General features: G+C 53.4%; 1 protein-coding gene across 1 annotated transcript in view; it reads left to right on the top strand.

Moving 5' to 3' along the window:
• The window catches only part of atp11b (ATPase phospholipid transporting 11B), a 43,761-nt gene that overhangs the window by 7,257 nt on the left and 16,504 nt on the right, over positions 1–20,000 (top strand). The window contains 21 exon segments of the mRNA XM_064329999.1: positions 1,273–1,389; positions 1,656–1,751; positions 2,955–3,035; positions 4,895–5,002; positions 6,523–6,651; positions 7,474–7,577; positions 7,755–7,802; positions 8,024–8,088; positions 8,240–8,321; positions 8,698–8,845; positions 9,837–10,025; positions 10,531–10,689; positions 11,494–11,669; positions 12,731–12,799; positions 14,397–14,470; positions 14,552–14,655; positions 16,426–16,607; positions 17,871–18,074; positions 18,942–19,095; positions 19,291–19,393; positions 19,936–20,000. The exon segment at positions 19,936–20,000 is cut by the window's right edge and continues 81 nt beyond it. Coding sequence (XP_064186069.1) covers positions 1,273–1,389; positions 1,656–1,751; positions 2,955–3,035; positions 4,895–5,002; positions 6,523–6,651; positions 7,474–7,577; positions 7,755–7,802; positions 8,024–8,088; positions 8,240–8,321; positions 8,698–8,845; positions 9,837–10,025; positions 10,531–10,689; positions 11,494–11,669; positions 12,731–12,799; positions 14,397–14,470; positions 14,552–14,655; positions 16,426–16,607; positions 17,871–18,074; positions 18,942–19,095; positions 19,291–19,393; positions 19,936–20,000 — 2,457 coding nt within the window.

The following is a 20,000-nucleotide window of genomic DNA, read 5'->3' as shown; positions in this document are numbered from 1 at the left end:
TCCAATCAGAACCCAGCTACACAGGGCTCTCTGTGTCAATCATGCAATGTGTCCAATCAGAACCCAGCTAGACGGCCCTCATCGATCAACACGAGGGCATTCATCAGCAGTTCAGGCTCGTTCAGACCAAAGAGTCATCGCCTGACTGCGCTGTCGCAGAGAGATATGGGGACGTTTGATTTGTGTGAACATTTGCTGTCAACCGTTGGCATCTGCAAGATTCTCTGTGTCAAATATTGAGTTCGGATTTGAAGAAGATATTGGCAGAGTATTAGCCAGCATTTGGTACGCACACAGACTCTGTGTTAAAGTGACGGTCATTGCATTGCTTTGCCATTGTTTTGATTTGAACTGCCTAGTCTTTACCTCAAGACGTTATTAAATTTTTTGGAAAACTGGGCAGTACCATCTTGGCTGCTCATAAAATGTTACCTGGACTGGCCTTTAGGCGGAAATGTCTCATCGGGCTGTTTGAGTTGCTGTTTGTATTTGTGTGTATTATATGTCTCTATGTTCTGCGTATGCATTATAAGGCTGTGAGATTAGTGTCAGGCTCCGTCCTGCCTCTGCCAGTGCTCAGCAGGCAGGAAGCAGACCTGGGTCAAATACGCATTTGTTTTGGATTCAAATATTTTTCTACGCTAAATATTTTCCAAAAGTGCCTCCCGCCTTCTCGCCTTCTGGTCAGGTCAAATCCCGCCTTCTGGTCATACTGGCAGGCTCAGTTACACCAGGCAAGATCAATAGAGCGCTCAAAAGTATTTGAATCCAAAACAAATACGTATTTGACCCAGGTCTCGTAGGAAGGGTTTCCAGGGGGTAGCCTGTCACTTAAAGACGGTGTGTCTGCGATCTGCCTGTTCCAGCTGCGCAGTCCTGTAGTGCAGTTCAGCTGCGCAGTCCTGTCACGCAGTCCAGCTGCACAGTTCTGTTGCGCAGTCCAGCTGCACAGTTCTGTTGCGCAGTCCAGCTGCACAGTTCTGTTGCGCAGTCCTGTTGCGCAGTCCTGTTGCGCAGTCCTGTTGCGCAGTCCCTGCGCAGCTCAGCTGGTGGAGTGCAGATTAAAAAGCTGTTTTTATTTTAGCAGAACTCGCACGCTCATGCGCCCCTGAACCTGAGTAAGAGGGTGCAGCGAGGGCCGCTTGTTCAGAGATGCGTTTCCTGACTGGGCGCTCGACACTCTCTCCCTCTCTCCCTCTCCCTCTCTCCCTCTCCCTCTCTCTCTCTCCCCCTCTCTCTCTCTCTCTCTCTCTCTCTCTCTCTCTCCTCCAGGGCTTCGACCCTCCCCACCAGAGCGACACCAGGACGGTGTACATAGCCAACCGGTTTCCCCAGCACGGCCATTACGTCCCGCAGAAGTTTGCCGACAACAGGATCATCTCCTCCAAGGTGAGGCCGGACAGGGCGTCCCTTCAGCGCTCAAACAAACCGGGGCGTTTCACTGCTTAGCCAGCCGGGAGTGCCAGGAAGAGGCCTTAAACCAAACACACGCTGGCGCTGTGAAGTTAACCTGTTGCTTACCAGCCGGGAGTGCCAGGAAGAGGCCTTAAACCAAACAAACACTTAACCTGCTGCTCATTCTCTGAGCTGCGCAGGTCTTTGAGTCCGGCTCTCACATCCTCCACTCACCTGGTTTCTCTCTTTCCCCTCCACAGTACACCGTCTGGGTTATGTACCCAGAATTTATGAGCCAGTTCCGAGGATCGCGATTCTACTTTCTAATTCCTGTCAGGTGAGTGTGGCTGCTGCCAGTGTGTGATGAGGTGGATCTCTGGGTTTGCTATGGATGTGAGGCTCAGTGTGTGATGAGGTGGATCTCTGGGTTTGTTATGGATGTGATACTCAGTGTGTGATGAGGTGGATCTCTGGGTTTGTTATGGATGTGAGGCTCAGTGTGTGATGAGGTGGATCTCTGGGTTTGTTATGGATGTGAGGCTCAGTGGTGGGTGATGTGGATCTCTGGGTTTGTTCTGGATGTGAGGCTCAGTGGTGGGTGATGTGGATCTCTGGGTTTGTTCTGGATGTGAGGCTCAGTGGTGGGTGATGTGGATCTCTGGGTTTGTTATGGATGTGAGGCTCAGTGGTGGGTGATGTGGATCTCTGGGTTTGTTCTGGATGTGAGGCTCAGTGGTGGGTGATGTGGATCTCTGGGTTTGTGGTGTGAGTGAGGTCAGTGGCTGGGTTGATGGATGGATCTCTGGTTTGTTATGGATGTGAGGCTCAGTGTGGTGCTGTGGATCTCTGGTTGTGGATGGATTGTGGGATGCTCTGGGTTTGTTATGGATGTGAGGCTCAGTGGTGTGAGTGGATCTCTGGGTTTGTTATGATGTGAGGTCAGTGGCTGGTGATGTGGTCTCTGGGTTTGTTATGGATGTGAGGCTCAGTGGTGGGTGATGTGGGTCTCTGGGTTTGTTATGGATGTGAGGCTCAGTGGTGGGTGATGTGGATCTCTGGGTTTTTTATGGATGTGAGGCTCAGTGGTGGGTGATGTGGATCTCTGGGTTTGTTATGGATGTGAGGCTCAGTGGTGGGTGATGTGGATCTCTGGGTTTGTTATGGATGTGAGGCTCAGTGGTGGGTGATGTGGATCTCTGGGTTTGTTCTGGATGTGAGGCTCAGTGGTGGGTGATGTGGATCTCTGGGTTTGTTCTGGATGTGAGGCTCAGTGGTGGGTGATGTGGATCTCTGGGTTTGTTGTGGATGTGAGGCTCAGTAAAGGCCTGCTTCAGGACTTGGGGCGAAGCTGAAGGGGAACTGAGCTCATTGTGAGCGCTGCAGGAGGAATGCTCGAGCACTGATTTCCCTTGTGTGCCTGATTCATTTAATGGGATTACAGAAACCAGGATGAGTTCCTCTGTGGCCTCTTGTCTTTGCACAGGCTTATCTGTGTCTTTATGGAGTTAAAATGACAGCGTGATTCCCATGTTGACTAGAACTCTCACTGCCTTTTCCAGCTCATGATAGACACGCCCACCTCTCCCATAACCAGCGGGCTTCCTTTGTTCTTTGTCATCACGGTGACGGCCATCAAGCAGGTGAGCACCAGGAGAGTGCAGCTTCCTGTTTCTCTGGCGTGTCTGTGTCTGTGTGTCAGTGTGTGTGTGTCTGTGTGAGTCTGTGTGAGTGTGAGTGTGAGTGTGAGTGTGAGTGTGAGTGTGAGTGAGTGTGAGTGTGAGTGTGAGTGTGAGTGTGAGTGTGAGTGTGAGTGTGAGTGTGAGTGTGAGTGTGAGTGTGAGTGTGAGTGTGAGTGTGAGTCACTGCTCTGAGTAAAACCCGGAACGGCTCTTTTTCCACTTGAGAGGGTTCCGGGTTTTACTCAGCGCAGTTACCCAGGTAACTCCGCAGCCCTGCTGTGTGATACAGGCCTGGCCCCAGCTCCAGAGCCAGAGCTGAGTCGCTGGAGTGATGGCGCTGTGGTTCCCGCTAACGTCGCCAGCCTGCGGCTTCACAGACCCACCAGCGGCTTCACAGACCCGCCCGCTTCCTCTCACAGGGGGGAGAGAAAGAGAGCAGCTGCGGATTCTTTGACGTCCATTGAGCGATTATGAGCGGAACGTACACAGCGTGAGCTTTCTCTGCGGTGGAACAGAATCGGCTGCAGCCGTGGTTCCCAATCCTGTTCCTGGGGATCTGCCGTCCTGTAGGTTTTCACTCCAACCCTAATTTGGCACACCTGACTCAACTAATTAACAGCTCAGTGAGATCTCTAGCTGTTGAATGAGGTGCACTTTGTTAGGGTTGGAGTGAAAACCTGCTGGACGGTAGATCTTCAGGAACAGGGTTGGTTAGCACTGAGCTATGGCATTAATAATAATAATAATAATAATATTATTATTATTATTATTATTATTATTAACAAAATACAGAAGAAAGCTCCTAGAAGGCAAGCGAACATAGGAACAGCAGAAGCAGTGGAAAAGCAGGAGTACATGCTGTCGTTTTGGGTTAGCGATGTTTGGTTAGCGGTTTTGGTTACAGTGCGCTAGCAGGTCGGTACAGTGCGCTAGCAGGTCGGTACAGTGCGCTAGCAGGCCGATGCAGTGCGCTAGCAGGCCGATGCAGTGCGCTAGCAGGTCGGTACAGTGCGCTAGCAGGTCGGTACAGTGCGCTAGCAGGTCGGTGCAGTGCGCTAGCAGGTCGGTGCAGTGCGCTAGCAGGTCGATACAGTGCACTAGCAGGCCTGTGCAGTACGCTAGCAGGCGGTACAGTGCGCTAGCAGGTCGGTACAGTGCGCTAGCAGGTCGGTACAGTGCGCTAGCAGGTCGGTGCAGTGCGCTAGCAGGTCGGTGCAGTGCGCTAGCAGGTCGGTGCAGTGCGCTAGAAGGTCGGTGCAGTGCGCTAGCAGGCCGGTACAGTGCGCTAGCAGGTCTGTGCAGTGCGCTAGCAGGTCGGTACAGTGGGCTAGCAGGTCGGGACAGTGCGCTAGCAGGTCGGTACAGTGCGCTAGCAGGTCGGTACAGTGCGCTAGCAGGTCGGTACAGTGCGCTAGCAGTCGATACAGTGCACTAGCAGGCCTGTGCAGTACGCTAGCAGGCCGGTACAGTGCGCTAGCAGGTCGGTACAGTGCGCTAGCAGGTCGGTACAGTGCGCTAGCAGGTCGGTACAGTGCGCTAGCAGGTCGGTACAGTGCGCTAGCAGGTCGGTGCAGTGCGCTAGCAGGTCGGTACAGTGCGCTAGCAGGTCGGTACAGTGCGCTAGCAGGTCGGTACAGTGCGCTAGCAGGTCGGTACAGTGCGCTAGCAGGTTGGTACAGTGGTACAGTGCGCTAGCAGGTTAGTACAGTGCGCTAGCAGGTCGGTACAGTGGTACAGTGCGCTAGCAGGTCGGTACAGTGTGCTAGCAGGTCGGTACAGTGCGCTAGCAGGCCGGTACAGTGAGGTCTCTCTCTCCGCAGGGCTACGAGGACTGGCTCCGGCACAAGGCCGATAACGAGGTGAACGGGGCTCCGGTGTTCGTGGTGCGCAGCGGGGGGCTGGTGCAGACCCGGTCCAAGAACATCAGAGTGAGTGTGACCGCGCCCGAGCCCCCCCACACACCTGTGTTAGCTTTAACTTGTGACCACGTCCCCCCACACACCTGTGTTAGCTTTAACCTGTGACCACGCCCCCCCACATACCTGTGTTAGCTTTAACCTGTGACCGTGCCCCCCCACACACCTGTGTTAGCTTTAACCTGTGACCACGCCCCCCACACATCTGTGTTGGCTTTAACCTGTGACCACACCCCCCACACACCTGTGTTAGCTTTAACCTGTGACCACGCCCCCCCACACACCTGTGTTAGCTTTAACCTGTGTCCGAGCACCCCCACACACCTGTGTTAGCTTTAACCTGTGACCACGCCCCCCCACACACCTGTGTTAGCTTTAACCTGTGACCATGGCCCCCCCACACACCTGTGTTAGCTTTAACCTGTGACCGTGCTTTTTCATTCATTCCTATTGGTATAACAGGTTGTCGGTCAGGTAAAAAATGTTGAGGTAGAAGTGTGGCTACACACACTTATGCGCGCGCACACACACACACATACACACCCACACACAGACACACACACACAGATGTACACACGCGCACACACACACACGCGCACACAGTGACCTCTGAGTGTGACGTGTGTGTGACGTGTGTGTCTGAAAGCCCTTCCCATGGCCCTGAGGTGGAGGAATGTGGGGCCTGCGTGTCACTCATAGGTAAACAGCAGGCGCCACATTCTCAGCCCTGCCCTGTTTGCTCTGCAGCTCCTGTGAGATGTTAAAGGAGTATTCCGCTCTGGCCTCAGCCCTGGCACACAGTCTGGCCATCGTGTGCGGGGGAGGGAGGGCGGGGGGGTGGACTGCGAGAGGAGGCTGTCATACTCTTAAAAAATTGTCACACGGAACCTGATGATTAATTAGGAACATTCACGTGGAAATAAAGACTTGCAATGATTTTTCACATTTCTAAGTCAGTGTTCTAGAACTCCTCTGCTTTCAGTTAGCGGCAGTGACTGTGACATCAGCATTAGAATGTTCAGCTAAGAACATTCTAATCATGTGTGTGATCTCACACCTTAAAGGGTTAAATGATGTAATTGTAATAATGGGTGGAAACAGGTTTTTGTGATTTAATCTAATGACTTGAAGAGTTAACTGCTAACTGTACTGTGCAGCTGTTAGCTGCAGCAAACGTCCGCTCACCAAGAAGAGATACTGTTACCATGGGGATTATCTTGTGTTTACTGCACCAGTGCAATATCATGTGTTCAGGAAAGGAAAGGGAAAAAAGCACAGTAGTCACTCTAGCTATATCTTAAGTTTCTGGTCTGGTCTGTCCAGCACACATTTCCCTGTGAAATAAATATTTGCAGACTTCTTTTAAACTAAGAGAACTGGGCTTTAATGCAGGCATGGGAAGGTGGAAACCTGTCTGCATCTCTCTATGTGCTGCTGAAAGAAGCAGCTTCTGTTGGGCCGTGTGGCTGGGTAAATCTGACAGAGGCAGATGTTGCCGCCTCAGACACATCCCGCCGTTTCTCTCCCCCCAGGTCGGGGACATCGTCAGAGTCGCCAAAGATGAGACCTTCCCGGCGGACCTGATCCTCTTATCGTCGGACCGGGCGGAAGGAACCTGCCACATCACCACCGCCAGTCTGGACGGGGAGACCAACCTGAAGGTCGGTGCTCTAAACCCACAGAGTCCTCACAACTGCCTCTAAAAAAAAAAACTTTTAAAAAACTTTAAACTAATAATTTTTTTTTTTGCTGGAGGTTATGTGGCTAATTATCTGCGCCTAATGGAATTCTGGGTTAGTTTTTTCCCCGTCTGTGAACCCTTGTGCAAACGGGGAGGGTGTCTGGCAGACACACACACACCCCTGCTCTTTCAGTGTCAGCTGGGATGCTGCGTTTCAGCCCCCGAGGCAGAGTAATTAACCTGGACCTCCTCAGCAAACACCCAAACGCGCTGGCTGAGCGCAAGTAGATTATCATTCGCTCATTTAGCAAATGCTTTTAGCCGAAGTGACTTAGAAAAGGGCACTTAACGGCTAAGCAAACACCAGTAGAGATGGAGATGGGCAATAATATTATAATCAGGTAAGGACTGCAGTTGGGATTTGTGTCTGAAGACCTGCGATGTAACTTGTGTGTTCAGAGGCTGTAGGAAAGAGCTGCTGAATGCTTCTCTCTAAAAGAACACTGCCCAGAATGGAGCAGGGCTGCCCAATGCACACCTCATTCAACAGCTCGAGATCTTGTTGAGCTGAATGTAATCTCTGCCCCGCGTCTGAAAGGATGGAGGCGGTGGGGGGGGCAGGGTGGGGGGGAGCAGGGCGTCGCCCGCAGCGGAAGGTCAGAGAAGCGCCACAGAGCTCGATGGCCAGAGAGGTCTGACAGAGTTTCATTTTGGACTCAGGGTTGCCAGGTTTGATCTGTGAGTCCCCTGCGGCTGTTTTCCTTGCCAAAAAACCCTCGTCTGTTTCCCTCCCCCCCCGCAGACCCACTTTGCGGTCCCGGAGACGGCCGTGTCGCAGTCCGTGTCCCAGCTGGAGGCGCTGCTAGCCGTGGTGGAGTGCCAGCAGCCCGAGGCCGACCTGTACAGGTACCCCCCCCCCACCACACCCCCCCACCGCGCCCGATCAATCACCCGCAGGAGCATCGATCCCCCCCCCCCCATACGCACGGGACCCCAGATCGGGTTTCCTCTTTTATATTCAGAGTCTGCGGCACTGTCCTGCTCCTCTTACTCAGCAGAAACTCTCTCTGTCTCTGTCGCCAGGTTCGTCGGTCGAATAACAGTGACACAGCAGGGAGAAGAGATCGTCAGGTGAGATGGATCGCTTTTGGGGGGGGGCGGGCATTGGGGGTATATTAGTCACAGCAGTTACTCTGGGTCTTATGAACGTGCTTTGAGCTTGGAGCTGACCCCCCTGCTGGCCCCCCTGCCTGTCACTGCGCCCCCTGGTGGGGTGGTGGTGGAGTTGAGTGCAGGCTCCAGGCCTTGGGGGGTTTGTAACATGCCACTGACGTCTGCTCTCGTCTCGTTAGACCTCTGGGCCCAGAAAACCTCCTGCTGCGCGGAGCACGATTGAAAAACACCAAAGAAATTTTTGGTAAGTCATTTTTTCTTCTATAAATCTGAATGTGTTTGTGTTTTAGTCTTTACGGTGATGTCATCACACTCTGAATGTTCTGTTAAGCAGCTGAACAGACTGTTGGTTCTGCGCTGTTTCCGCGGTAACGTGTTGCCGTCGGTTTCTCCAGGTGTGGCGGTATACACGGGGATGGAGTCCAAGATGGCGCTGAACTACAAGTGCAAGTCCCAGAAGAGATCGGCGGTGGAGAAGTGTGTCTCTGACAGAAGACCGCAGAGCTTCAGCACAGATTCTCTACACACACCAGATCCTCAGCTCCTAAATGCCTCCTGCTTCTGAACAGCGAGTAGCAGTAACAGAAGCTCCTGGTGCTGTATCACAATACAGAGGGTCTGTTATCACATGTGTCTGTAATACACTTTCAGAGGTTGCATCAAATCAGGGAGGGAGAGACTTCTTATGTTAGGCAGACAGAGCTGTGCATCTGGTGAGTGATAAAGAATCTGTGCTCTGTGGCTGTGTGTGTGTGTGTTGTGTGTGTGTGTGTGTGTGTGTGTGTGTGTGTTGTGTGTTTCTCTGAGCACAGTGGTCTTGGTGCTCTAACCTGTGTGTCCTGTCCTGCCACAGGTCCATGAACACCTTCCTGATGATCTACCTGGGCATCCTGCTGTTTGAGGCCGTGCTCAGCACCATCTCAGTCGCCTGGCAGGCGAGAGCATGGACGGCTTCTCACCAGAAGACCAGCAGGGAGGAACAGCAGTCAGGTCTGTTGTCCGTGTCTGCCTGCGGTGGCCCTTCTGCTGCTGTCGTTTCTGTTGTGCGTGTCGCCTGTCTGTCTGTCTGTCTGCCTGCCTGCCTGCCTGTCTGTGTGTCCGTCTGTCTGCCTGCCTGTCTGTGTGTGCACCTGCCTGCCTGCCTGCCTGTCTGTCTGTCTGCCTGTCTGTGTGTGCGCCTGTCTGTCTGTGTGTCCGTCTGTCTGCCTGTCTGTGTGTGCGCCTGTCTGCCTGTCTGCCTGTCTGCCTGTCTGTCTGTCTGTCTGTCTGCCTGTCTGTTGGTCCGTCTGCCTCTCTGCCTGTCTGTCCGTCTGTCTGCCTGCCTGTCTATCTGTCTCCAGTTAAATAGGTCAGCTGTGTAATATAATGGCTGCAGGTTTCATTCCCTGGTGGGGCACAGCCACTGTCCCCTTGAGCAAAGGTACTTAAGCTGAACTTTAGTAAGTGTTAAACTGTGTGAATGGGCTGCATATCTGCTGAATGCCTAGCCGCATATCTAATTGACCACTCTTCAGTGGGGGTACAATGCTAGGTACAATGGTGGTTGAACTGGGATAGTAACTTGGAGGTTGCAGGTTCAATTCCTCTATGACAGCATACTTAACTTGAACTTGAATACTGATGTTATCATCCTTGGCTTAAATTCTTGAGTAGAATCGTTTCATTAGGTAGGCGGCTGTATGATCGGAGTGTATGTGAAAATAAGTGTGCTGTGTTTGCTGTGCGGTGTTTATCCAGAGCGGCTGAATGTGAATGAGGGTGACGGGGGGGGGGGGCGGGGGGGCGGGGTGTTTTTGACGAATGGGCTGCCTCTGGCGCTCCCGCCCGCACGCTGCGGCAGTGCCTGTCACACTGCCCCCCCCCGTCTCACACCCCTACACTGCCCATCCATCACTGCGGAACGCATGGCTGCCCCCAAAATTTCTCTGTCCCTTTGGGGGGGGGTCAGCTGGGCCCTCAAGCCTTTCTGTCATTCCCCCCCAGATCCTGAAGTTCATCTCGGATTTCCTGGCGTTCCTGGTGTTGTACAACTTCATCATTCCCATCTCGCTCTACGTCACTGTGGAGATGCAGAAGTTCCTGGGCTCCTTCTTCATTGGCTGGGACCTGGACCTGTACCACGAGGAGACAGACCAGAAGGCCCAGGTCAACACGTCGGACCTGAACGAGGAGCTGGGCCAGGTGTGTGTGTGTGTGTGGTGGTGCGGCGCGCGGCGTGCGGGTGCGGGTGTGTGCGGCGTGCGAGTCGGTTGCGCGTGTCTGTGCGTGTGTGTGTGTGTGTCTGTGTGTCTGTGCGTGCAACAGTCAGACCCTGCTTAGGGAATCCTTAGTCACCTCACACTCTGAAGTCACCCTGTGGAAGTGTCTGTTGAGTGAATGCGATGTGATGTGATGTTTTGGGCAGTGTAGCGCTGGCTTATCATTGGCTGCCTGCTGGAACCATGTGCCCTGTGCTGGGACTCTGTTATAGGAGTCCGTTAAAAAAGAAAAACCTTGTTACAGACTGCTTACTGTACTCCTCTCTAATGGAGGTTTCCTTTGAAGAGCAAACTTAGCCCTGTTCTGTTAGCCTGTTATAGTGCTACAGGATGCAAAAAGCAGATTGCTGGGATTACTCTGCTTGTGCTGCTGAGCTCTGTGGTAATCAGGGTGTAATCTGGAGCGCGTTCCTCTGCTGGTGCTGCAGGTGGAGTACGTCTTCACCGATAAGACGGGCACGCTGACGGAGAACGAGATGCAGTTCAGAGAGTGCTCCATCAGCGGCGTCAAATACCAGGAGATCAACGGCCGGCTGGTCCCCGAGGGCATGACCGAGGACTTCCCCGACGGCTCCGTGCCCCGCCTGGTAACCCCCCCCCCCCATAACCCTAACCCTAACCCCCCCCCACACTAACCCATAACCCTAACCCTAACTCTGCCTGACCCTCCCCCACCCTAACCCTAACCCTAACCCTGCCTGTACCCCCCACCCAACCCTAACCCTGACCCAACCCCCCCTACCTAACCCCCCCCCCCCCCCCACACAACCTAACCCTAACCCTAACCTCCTTAACCGCTCCCCACCCTACCCTAACCCTAACCCTGCCTGGTAACCCCCCCCCTACCCTAACCCTAACCCCTAATAACCCACCCCCCCCACCCTAACCCTAACCCTAACCCTGCCCCCCCTACCCTAACCCTAACCCTGCCCTGCTACCCTAACCCTCCTGCCCCCCTACCCTAACCTAACCCTGTCTGGTAACGCTGCCCGCGCAACCTAGCTTAACCTAATTGCCACCCGTCGTTATCGCTACACTAACCCCCACCGTAACCCTAACCTACTGCCCCCTCCTACCTACCTAACTCCCCACCCCTACCCTAACCCTAACCCTAACCACACACCCCCCTCCCTCAACCCTACCCTGCCTGGTAACCCTCCCCCGCCTGACCTAACCCTAAACCATACCCCTACCACTAACCCTAACCCTAACCCTGCCTGGTAACGCTACCTCCACACCACCCAAAACCCTAATCCTAACCCCGCCTGGTATGTGTTTGCGTGCGTGTGAGCGTATGTGTTTGCGTGCGTGTGAGCGTATGTGTTTGCGTGCGGTTATGTGCACGCTTACGCAGGTCCCGGCTTTGACCCCTTCCTCTTCCTGTCCTGCAGAGCGAGGAGGAGGAGCTCTTCCTGAAGGCGGTGTCGCTCTGCCACACGGTGCAGATCAGCTACGACCAGACGGACAGCCCCGCCTCCGCCTTCGCGCACGCCAACGGCGTCTCCCTGCAGATGGAGTACTACGCCTCCTCCCCCGACGAAAAGGCTCTGGTGGAGGCCATGAAGAGGTGGGCCATTCACTATAATAACCATAACCTCATAACGGCACTAATGAGGATAGTGATGGTAATAATAATAGTGTTACTGCTAGCAGCAATACTGCTACAACCACTACTAAATAACACTTCTGTTACTGCTGTTATTACTGGTAATAACAGGGTTACTACTACTGCTACCCCTGCTCCTAATAATGTTACGACCACTAATAAATACGGTTATACTACTATACTACGAGTAGTAATAACAGTGTTACTATTACAAGTAACGGTACACATGCCCTGATGAAGATAAGTAAGCTGAAAAGTTTTTGTGATAATGCGTGATGGTGGGTAATCTATATTAATGAAGGTATTTCAAATGCCTTGGTGTTATTGTTTTAGAATTAAATAATAAACCTAAGTTGTAGAGCTGTGTGTGATTAAGTTTGTGCTAAGTTTGCCTGGCAGTCTGTCCGCCTCCTTTCTGGATTTCGATTTGCTTTCTCCCAGGGGGGGAGAATTGGCAATTTCAGCCCTGTTTATTGAACACAGAAAGCTGACTCTGCGATTGCTCTGTGCTGCATATAACCGCTTCTCTCTGTCTCTCCTCAGTGCACTGGAAGCCAAGTTTTGAGTTCAGACATGCAGCCAATGAATTAATAACCAATAAACCAGTCCAGTGCTAGCTCTGACTCTATCAGTTAATGTGGTGTTGAAGTGTGTGACCATATGACTCAGTTAATGTGGTGTTGAAGTGTGTGACCATATGACTCAGTGAATGTGGTGTTGAAGTGTGTGACCATATGACTCAGTTAATGTGGTGTTGAAGTGTGTGACCATATGACTCAGTTAATGTGGTGTTGAAGTGTGTGACCATATGACTCAGTTAATGTGGTGTTGAAGTGTGTGACCATATGACTCAGTTAATGTGGTGTTGAAGTGTGTGACCATATGACTCAGTGAATGTGGTGTTGAAGTGTGTGAACATATGACTCAGTGAATGAGGTGTTAAAGTGTGTGACTAGTCAATGCAGAGATGTGCTGTTTGTGTGAGTGTGATGTGTTGTCTAAAGGTCTTTTTGTCTCTGTAGGTTGGGAGTTACCTTCATGGGAAATAATGGAGAAAAAATGGAAATTAAAACATTTGGAAAATCAGAAAAGTAAGAGTTTCCTGTTTCTTTTGCATATTCAGTTTTGACACAAACACAGCCCCACAGTGGCTGTTGATGTATGGTTTAAACTGTCTGATATTATCTGGGTCCAGGTTTCAGACAGAAATTAGCTGTCCCATCTGAATTTGGGGCACTAACCCCCTAAATGTGGGTTGCTGTTCAGTCGCCATGGGTCACAGGTTTGACTGATTCAATAATAAAACTGGGTTTAAAACTGATGGTATGAAATGGAGAAACATCACGTGTAGCACCATCCCCTAACAACAGCAAAAATCTGGTTCCTATTGGCCGTCCTGTTTTCCTGTACTGGAGCAGGTGAGTGTCAGTGTGCAGGGATCCCCGCTGTCATCACACATCTGTCTCTTCTGGAACTGGAGAGCTAAAGTGTGCCCTAAACCCTGAGTGTAATACCAGCGTCTGGGAACAGAATCTTTCTTAAATTCCTCCAAGAGCGCTGTGACAAACACGCCTGCCACAGGCCACCGAAGTGGCTTTCCTTGGGGCCCTCCAGCACAGAGACACAGGGAGAAGATGTTCAAAACAGTCCACATTTATTCCACGAGGGTTTGGCAAGATGTTACAGCCAAGTGAGCAGATCTCAAACACTGTCATGACAGAGAAGCTCCTGATGTGGGTGGGGATGGCAGATTTAACCTGTGCGCAGTGATTACCTCACTACGCACAGGTGCAGCCACTCCTGTTCCTGGGTCCAATTAGCCTGGCCAATTATCTAATTATTAACCAATTATCCAATTGGCCAGGTCTAATTAGCTTGACCCAGGGCAGGTGTGGCTGCTTAACCAGCCATCCCCACACCACAAGCGCTAAGCCAGGCTGCTCAGTACGGCATGTGAGTGGTGTGTTGTGTTTGAAAGGCGGTGGTGAGTGTTTTTCTGTTTGGAGGCCCTGTCTCTCTCGCAGCGAGCGCTGTGGGAAGCCGTAGCTGTTGTCACGCTCTCTTAGCTGCGGTCGACTGGAGAGCTCGATTTAGCACGTTATCACGCCACATCGGTCTGCACTGCTGCTCTGAAAGCGCATTAAAGCTCCTCGTTTCAACTCCGCTGTTTAAAGGAAAATATATCCAGGTTTTTAATACGTTTAATAGCTGATGTAAGTTGTCATTGTTTTAGTCAGTCTCTTTGAGTCACATTTTACCGGCTCTGACCTCCTTCCAAGCTTTATATTTATGAAAATACGCAGCATTCTTGCAATTATGCCGTGTCCTCAGAAAGTGTTTACAGTGGAGGAGAGAGTTGATGAGACAAATGGGGGAAAATTCAGCCTGATGGTTTGTTGCTTTGTATTTCTTAAGTGTTGGGAGTTCTTCTGCCATGTTGCAGAACACCAGCAATCGCATATTTTACAGTTTCATGTCCGAAAAACAAAGCCTTAAAAATGAATTGGTCATCCTGTAAATATAGATGCATGTGCCTAAATCTAGTGTTCATGCATAGATAATGTGCATTTGATGTTATTCAGTAATTTTTTGACGTACTCCTGCTCGCTGAATAAGCTAAGTGTGGGAGGTACAGGTTCAGTGTGTTGGGAGCTGAGCTGCATTCTAAAGCCTCTGCGTGTCTTGCAGGTTTAAACTGCTCCATGTTCTGGAGTTTGATGCGAACAGGAGGAGAATGAGCGTTATACTGCAGACTCCCACAGGTGAGCGCCTTCCTCCAGTCTGTCCTGCGCCGTCATTTTCCCACAATGCCCTGCTCATCTGCGAACGTTTGTTGATTGCAGGGGAGAAGGTTATGTTTACCAAGGGGGCGGAGTCGTCCGTCCTGCCGTACACGAAGAGCGGGGAGATCGAGAAGACCAGAGTCCACGTGGACGAGTTTGCACTGGTAAGAGTGCTGATCTTCACCACGTCTCCTTGCTGCTCTTCACCCTGTCTCCCCGCTACTCTTCACCCTGTCTCCCCGCTGCTCTTCACCCTGTCTCACCGCTGCTCTTCACCCTGTCTCCCGCTGCTCTTCACCCTGTCTCCCCGCTGCTCTCCACCCTGTCTCTCCCGCGTCTGCTCTCTTCACCTCCCTGCTCTCCCCTGCTGCTCTCTTCACCCTGCTCCCTCTCTCCCGCTCGCTGCTCTTCACCTGTTCTGTACTCATCCCGCTGCTGCTCTTCACCCTGTCTCCCCGCCTCGCTCGTCTCTCACCCTGTCTCCCGCTGCTCACCTTCTACCCTGCTCCCTGCCTCCCGCTGCTCTCACCCTGTCTCCCGCTGCTCTCACCCTGTCTCCCGCTGCTCTTCACCCTTGTCTCCACGCTGCTCTTCACCCTGTCTCCCCGCTGTCTCATCACTCCTGTCTCCACGCTGCTCTTTCACCCTGTCTCCCGCTGCTCTTCACCGTCTCGTGTTCACTGCCCCGCTGCTCTTACACCGTTCCTGTGCTCCCCGCTCCGCTCTTCACCCTGTCTCACCGCTGCTCTCCACCCTGTCTCCCGCTGCTCATCACCCTGTCTCCCGCTGCTCTTCCACCCTGTCTTCCCCCTGCTCTCTTCACCCTGTCTCCCCGCTGCTCTTCACCCTGTCTCCCCGCTGCTCTTCACCCTGTCTCACCGCTGCTCTTCACCCTGTCTCCCCGCTGCTCTTCACCCTGTCTCACCGCTGCTCTTCACCCTGTCTCCCCGCTGCTCTTCACCCTGTCTCCCTGCTGTTCATCTGAAATCCATTCAGCACAACCATTACATTCCAGGCATTTATCAGACGCTCTTATCCAAAGTGACTTACACAGCCTTTTACGCAGTATTTACTTTGCATGTATTTATACAAACTGGATATACAGGTCAAGTACCTTGCTCCAGGGTACAACATTCCTTACCTGGGAATCAAGCCCATGACCTTTAAGACCGGCTCCTTACCCATAACACTACACCGCCCAACCACCCTGCCTCAGCCCTGACTGCCCTGACAAAGACACTTTCACAGCTTTGAATGTCACATTCCAACACACACGTGCACACGCACACACACACACACACACACACACTACCACACACAGACACAACCAAACAAGTGAATTATGGTATTTAGTATCTTGATCGTGAATATGAACAGAAAGCAATATTGATTGACTGTTGGTTTTTGTGCATGTTTGAGTGCTCTGTCTCTCTCAGTTACCTGTGTGTGTGTGTGTGTGTGTGTGTGTGTGTGTGTGCGGGCGAGTGATTTGTTTCTGTGGTTACTTCAGGGGGGGCAGCAACCTCATCAGAAGTCATAAATCTCACTCAGTGGATTACCGTTCGTGTAGCGAGATATGGGCTCTGAAAGGGGGGTGAAATGCGTTTTCTGGCTGGCCCTGTGAAATATTTCATAAAATGAAAAATCTGCCAGCGTCACCCTCTGCAGCAGATTTAGGTCCAGTCTTCCCTGTCTGCTCCTGTGTGTGTTCAGCTGTAGCTGTGCTCCTGTGTGTGTGTTCAGCTATAGCTGTGCTCCTCTGTGTGTTAAGCTACACTGTGTTCCTGTGTGTTAAGCTATAGCTGTGCTCCTGTGTGTTCAGCTATAACTGTGCTCCTGTGTGTTTAGCTACACTGCGCTCCTGTGTGTGTTCAGCTGCAGCTGTGCTCCTGTGTGTTTAGCTCAGGCCTGACGCTCAGCCTCTCCTCTCTCAGAAGGGACTGCGCACCCTGGTGGTGGCGTGCAGGCGGTTCGGCGCGCGGGAGTACGAGGAGGTGGACCGGCGGCTGCACGAGGCTCGCACCGCCCTGCAGCAGCGGGACGAGCGGCTGGCCGAGGTCTTCGCCTTCATCGAGCGCGACCTGCAGCTGCTGGGCGCCACCGGCGTGGAGGACAAGTACGCTTCACCCCGCCTGTCCCAGAATGCAGCATGCTTCACCCCGCCAGTCCCAGAATGCAGCACGCTTCTACCCTACTCAACCCCGAAAACCAGCGCGGTTTTACCCCACTGAACCCCAAACCCACCGAACCCTGGCAGCCCTGCCTGCCCCCTGCCCCGCCCACTGGCTCGCCCTGCCCTGGTAGAGCCAGGGGACTGAGAGAGGGAGCCGTCAGGCCGGCTGGCATCTGTAAATGAAAGCAGTGTGTGCGTGTGTGTGTGTGTGTGAGAGTGTGTGCGTGTGTGCGCGTGTGCGTGTGTGCGCGTGCGCGTGCGCGTGCGCGTGTGCGCGTGCGCGTGTGCGTGTGTGGGTGTGTGTGTGTGTGTGTGTGTGAGTGTGTGTGCGAGCGTGTGCGTGTGCGTGTGTGAGAGTGTGTGCGTGTGTGTGTGTGTGTTTCAGTGGGAAATAACACCATCTGGTGACAGTCCCTGTGCAGGCCTAATTAATGCCCCCTCGGGCGGAGAGGGGGGTCTCTACAGACCGACTCTGCGGCAGGCTGCTCTGCAGAGAGACTTCCTCCTCCTCCTCCTGCTCCTCTCTGACACACATCTTCCTCCTCCTCCTGCTCCTCTCTGACACACATCTTCCTCCTCCTCCGACCGCGCCGCTCTGACACACATCTTCCTCCTTCCTCCTGCTCCTCTCCGACACGTGTCTCACCGCCTCCCCTTTTGTCTACCTTCCTGCAAAGCACCCTGGGCTTATTTTACATGACTTTGCGTTTGCTCCCTGCCTGTGTAAACAGCATCTGGGCGTGTTACCGTCCAAAGCTGCCCTTGTTGAGGGAATGCAGAGAGACCCACATTTACACCCCATGTCCCGACAAAATCGATTAATGGGGATCGGTCACGCTAATGGGGAGAGGTCGTGCTAACGGGGAGCGGTCATGCTAACCATGCTTGGTCATGCTAACGGTGAGCGCTCTCGCTAACCATGCTGGGTCATGCTAACGGTGAGCGCTCTCGCTAACCATGCTGGGTCATGCTAACGGTGAGCGCTCTCGCTAACCATGCTGGGTCATGCTAACGGTGAGCGCTCTCGCTAATCATGCTCGGTCGTGCTAACTGTGAGCGGTCGTGCTAACGGTGAGCACTCTCGCTAACCATGCTGGGTCATGCTAACGGTGAGCACTCTCGCTAATCCTGCTCGGTCGTGCTAACTGTGAGCGGTCTCGCTAACCATGCTGGGTCATGCTAACCGGGCGCGGTCGCTGTGTCCAGGCTGCAGGACAAGGTGCAGGAGACGATCGAGGCTCTGCGCTTGGCGGGGATCAAGGTGTGGGTGCTGACCGGGGACAAGCACGAAACGGCGGTGAGCGTCAGCCTGTCCTGCGGCCACTTCCACAGAACCATGAACGTGCTGGAGCTGGTGCAGCAGCGGTCCGACAACGAGTGTGCGGAGCAGCTCAGGAGGCTGGCCCGGAGGTGAGCCCCGCCCCCGCCACGCCCCTGCCCCGCCCCCGCCACGTCCATACCCCGCCCCCCGCCCACACCAACCCCTACCCCTCCCCTACCCGGCCCAGCCCTGCCACGCCCCTACACTGCCCTGCCCGTTTATGTTCTGATCGTAGAGCTTCTGAGGTAGAGATGCTGCTGTTCAGATTTCCTGAAACTGCCGGGGGGGGGTTCGGCGTAGCGATGTTTGGGTTGCTATGCAGACTGTTGCCTGGCAGCATGAAAGGAACAGACACACAAATTACAAACGCCCCTGTTTGACATGCACATGAATGCATGTTTCCAATATCTGGACCGAGAGGTGAGCGGTGTTCTGAATTCAGCCGTACTGCGTAGCTGTTATTTATTGTGTGTAATGAGGAGTTATTACCTGTTTTAATTAATTTCAGTAAAGCTGTCTCCTCTCCAGAAATCCTTTCTGTTTCAGAGCAGTACTGAGCGTGCTCAGTGTGTCTCCGGTCCAGCACTGTACTGAGCGTGCTCTGTGTGTCTCCAGTCCAGCGCAGTACTGAGCGTGCTCTGTGTGTCTCCAGTCCAGCGCAGTACTGAGCGCGCTATGTGTGTCTCAGTGTGTCTCCGGTCCAGCGCTGTACTGAGCGTGCTCTGTGGGTCTCCAGTCCAGCGCTGTACTGAGCGTGCTCTGTGTGTCTCTGTGTGTCTCCAGTCCAGCGCTGTACTGAGCGTGCTCTGTGTGTCTCTCCAGTCCAGCGCTGTACTGAGCATGCTCAGTGTGTCTCCCCAGTCCAGCGCTGTACTGAGCATGCTCTGTGTGTCTCCCCAGTCCAGCGCTGTACTGAGCATGCTCTGTGTGTGTGCTGTGTGGTCTGTGTCAAGCAGGATTAAGGAGGATCATGTGATCCAGCACGGGCTGGTGGTGGACGGGGCGAGCCTGTCTCTGGCACTGCGGGGGCATGAGAAGCTCTTCATGGAGGTGTGCAGGAACTGCTCAGCCGTGCTGTGCTGCCGCATGGCCCCCCTGCAGAAGGCCAAGGTACTGCGCCCCCCCCCAGTTACACCCCCACCTTATACCCCCCCTCCCCTTTCACTGCTGACGTATACCCCTCCTCCTTTCCACCCTCTCCCCCTCCCCTTCCACCTCTCCCTCCCCCCTCCTCCCGTGTGCTGGAGTGGTTTAATGATCCCCTGTATCTGGGGAGGGTTGCTTAAGCTGCTGCTGGTTTGGCAGGTGGTGCGACTGTTAAAGACTTCCCCGGAGAAGCCCATCACGCTGGCCATCGGGGACGGCGCTAACGACGTTAGCATGATCCAGGAGGCCCACGTGGGAATAGGTGAGTTCTGAAACGCTCTCCTGGGCGCCGGTTCACCAGACAGCCGGCGGGGTGGGGGGGGGGTGGCGGCAGGCTGGAAGGCAGCCACGGGGAAAACGATGATGTCATGCGGGAGTTTGGGCAGCGGGAGAGAAGAGGACGGCGGGGACGCCTCCTACGCTCAAACACTCTTTTCAGGGCCAGCTGCTCCTTTTTGAAGGAGGAGAAAGGAGGTGCAGTTCCGCTGGCTTGCAGTAGGCCCTGTCCCCCATCCCTCACCCCCCGTCTCCCGTTCCCCATCCCCAGTCCCGGAATTCTCAGTGATCGCTCCGGTTTCTCTCCCTGCCTGGATACTTCAGCACTACAGACAATTTTTTTCTGATAGCCCTGCCCTTAAAGCTGATTGATGTTACTCTGTAGCCAATCATGTTCGTGCATCAACATCTTGGCGAATATTCAGAGGTAAATCAGCCAATCATGGCAGGACTCCAGACTGCTCTGCACTTTCCTGATGAGGTGATGTCATTGTGATGGAGTTAAAGTAACTTTTGGCTTCTCCCTAGGCATCATGGGTAAAGAGGGGCGCCAGGCAGTGAGGAACAGTGACTATGCATTCGCCAGGTTCAAA

This window comes from Anguilla rostrata, chromosome 4 (genome assembly GCF_018555375.3).
Source record: "Anguilla rostrata isolate EN2019 chromosome 4, ASM1855537v3, whole genome shotgun sequence".
Classification (NCBI taxonomy): Eukaryota; Metazoa; Chordata; class Actinopteri; order Anguilliformes; family Anguillidae; genus Anguilla; species Anguilla rostrata.
This window is presented reverse-complemented; position numbering and strand designations above follow the sequence as displayed.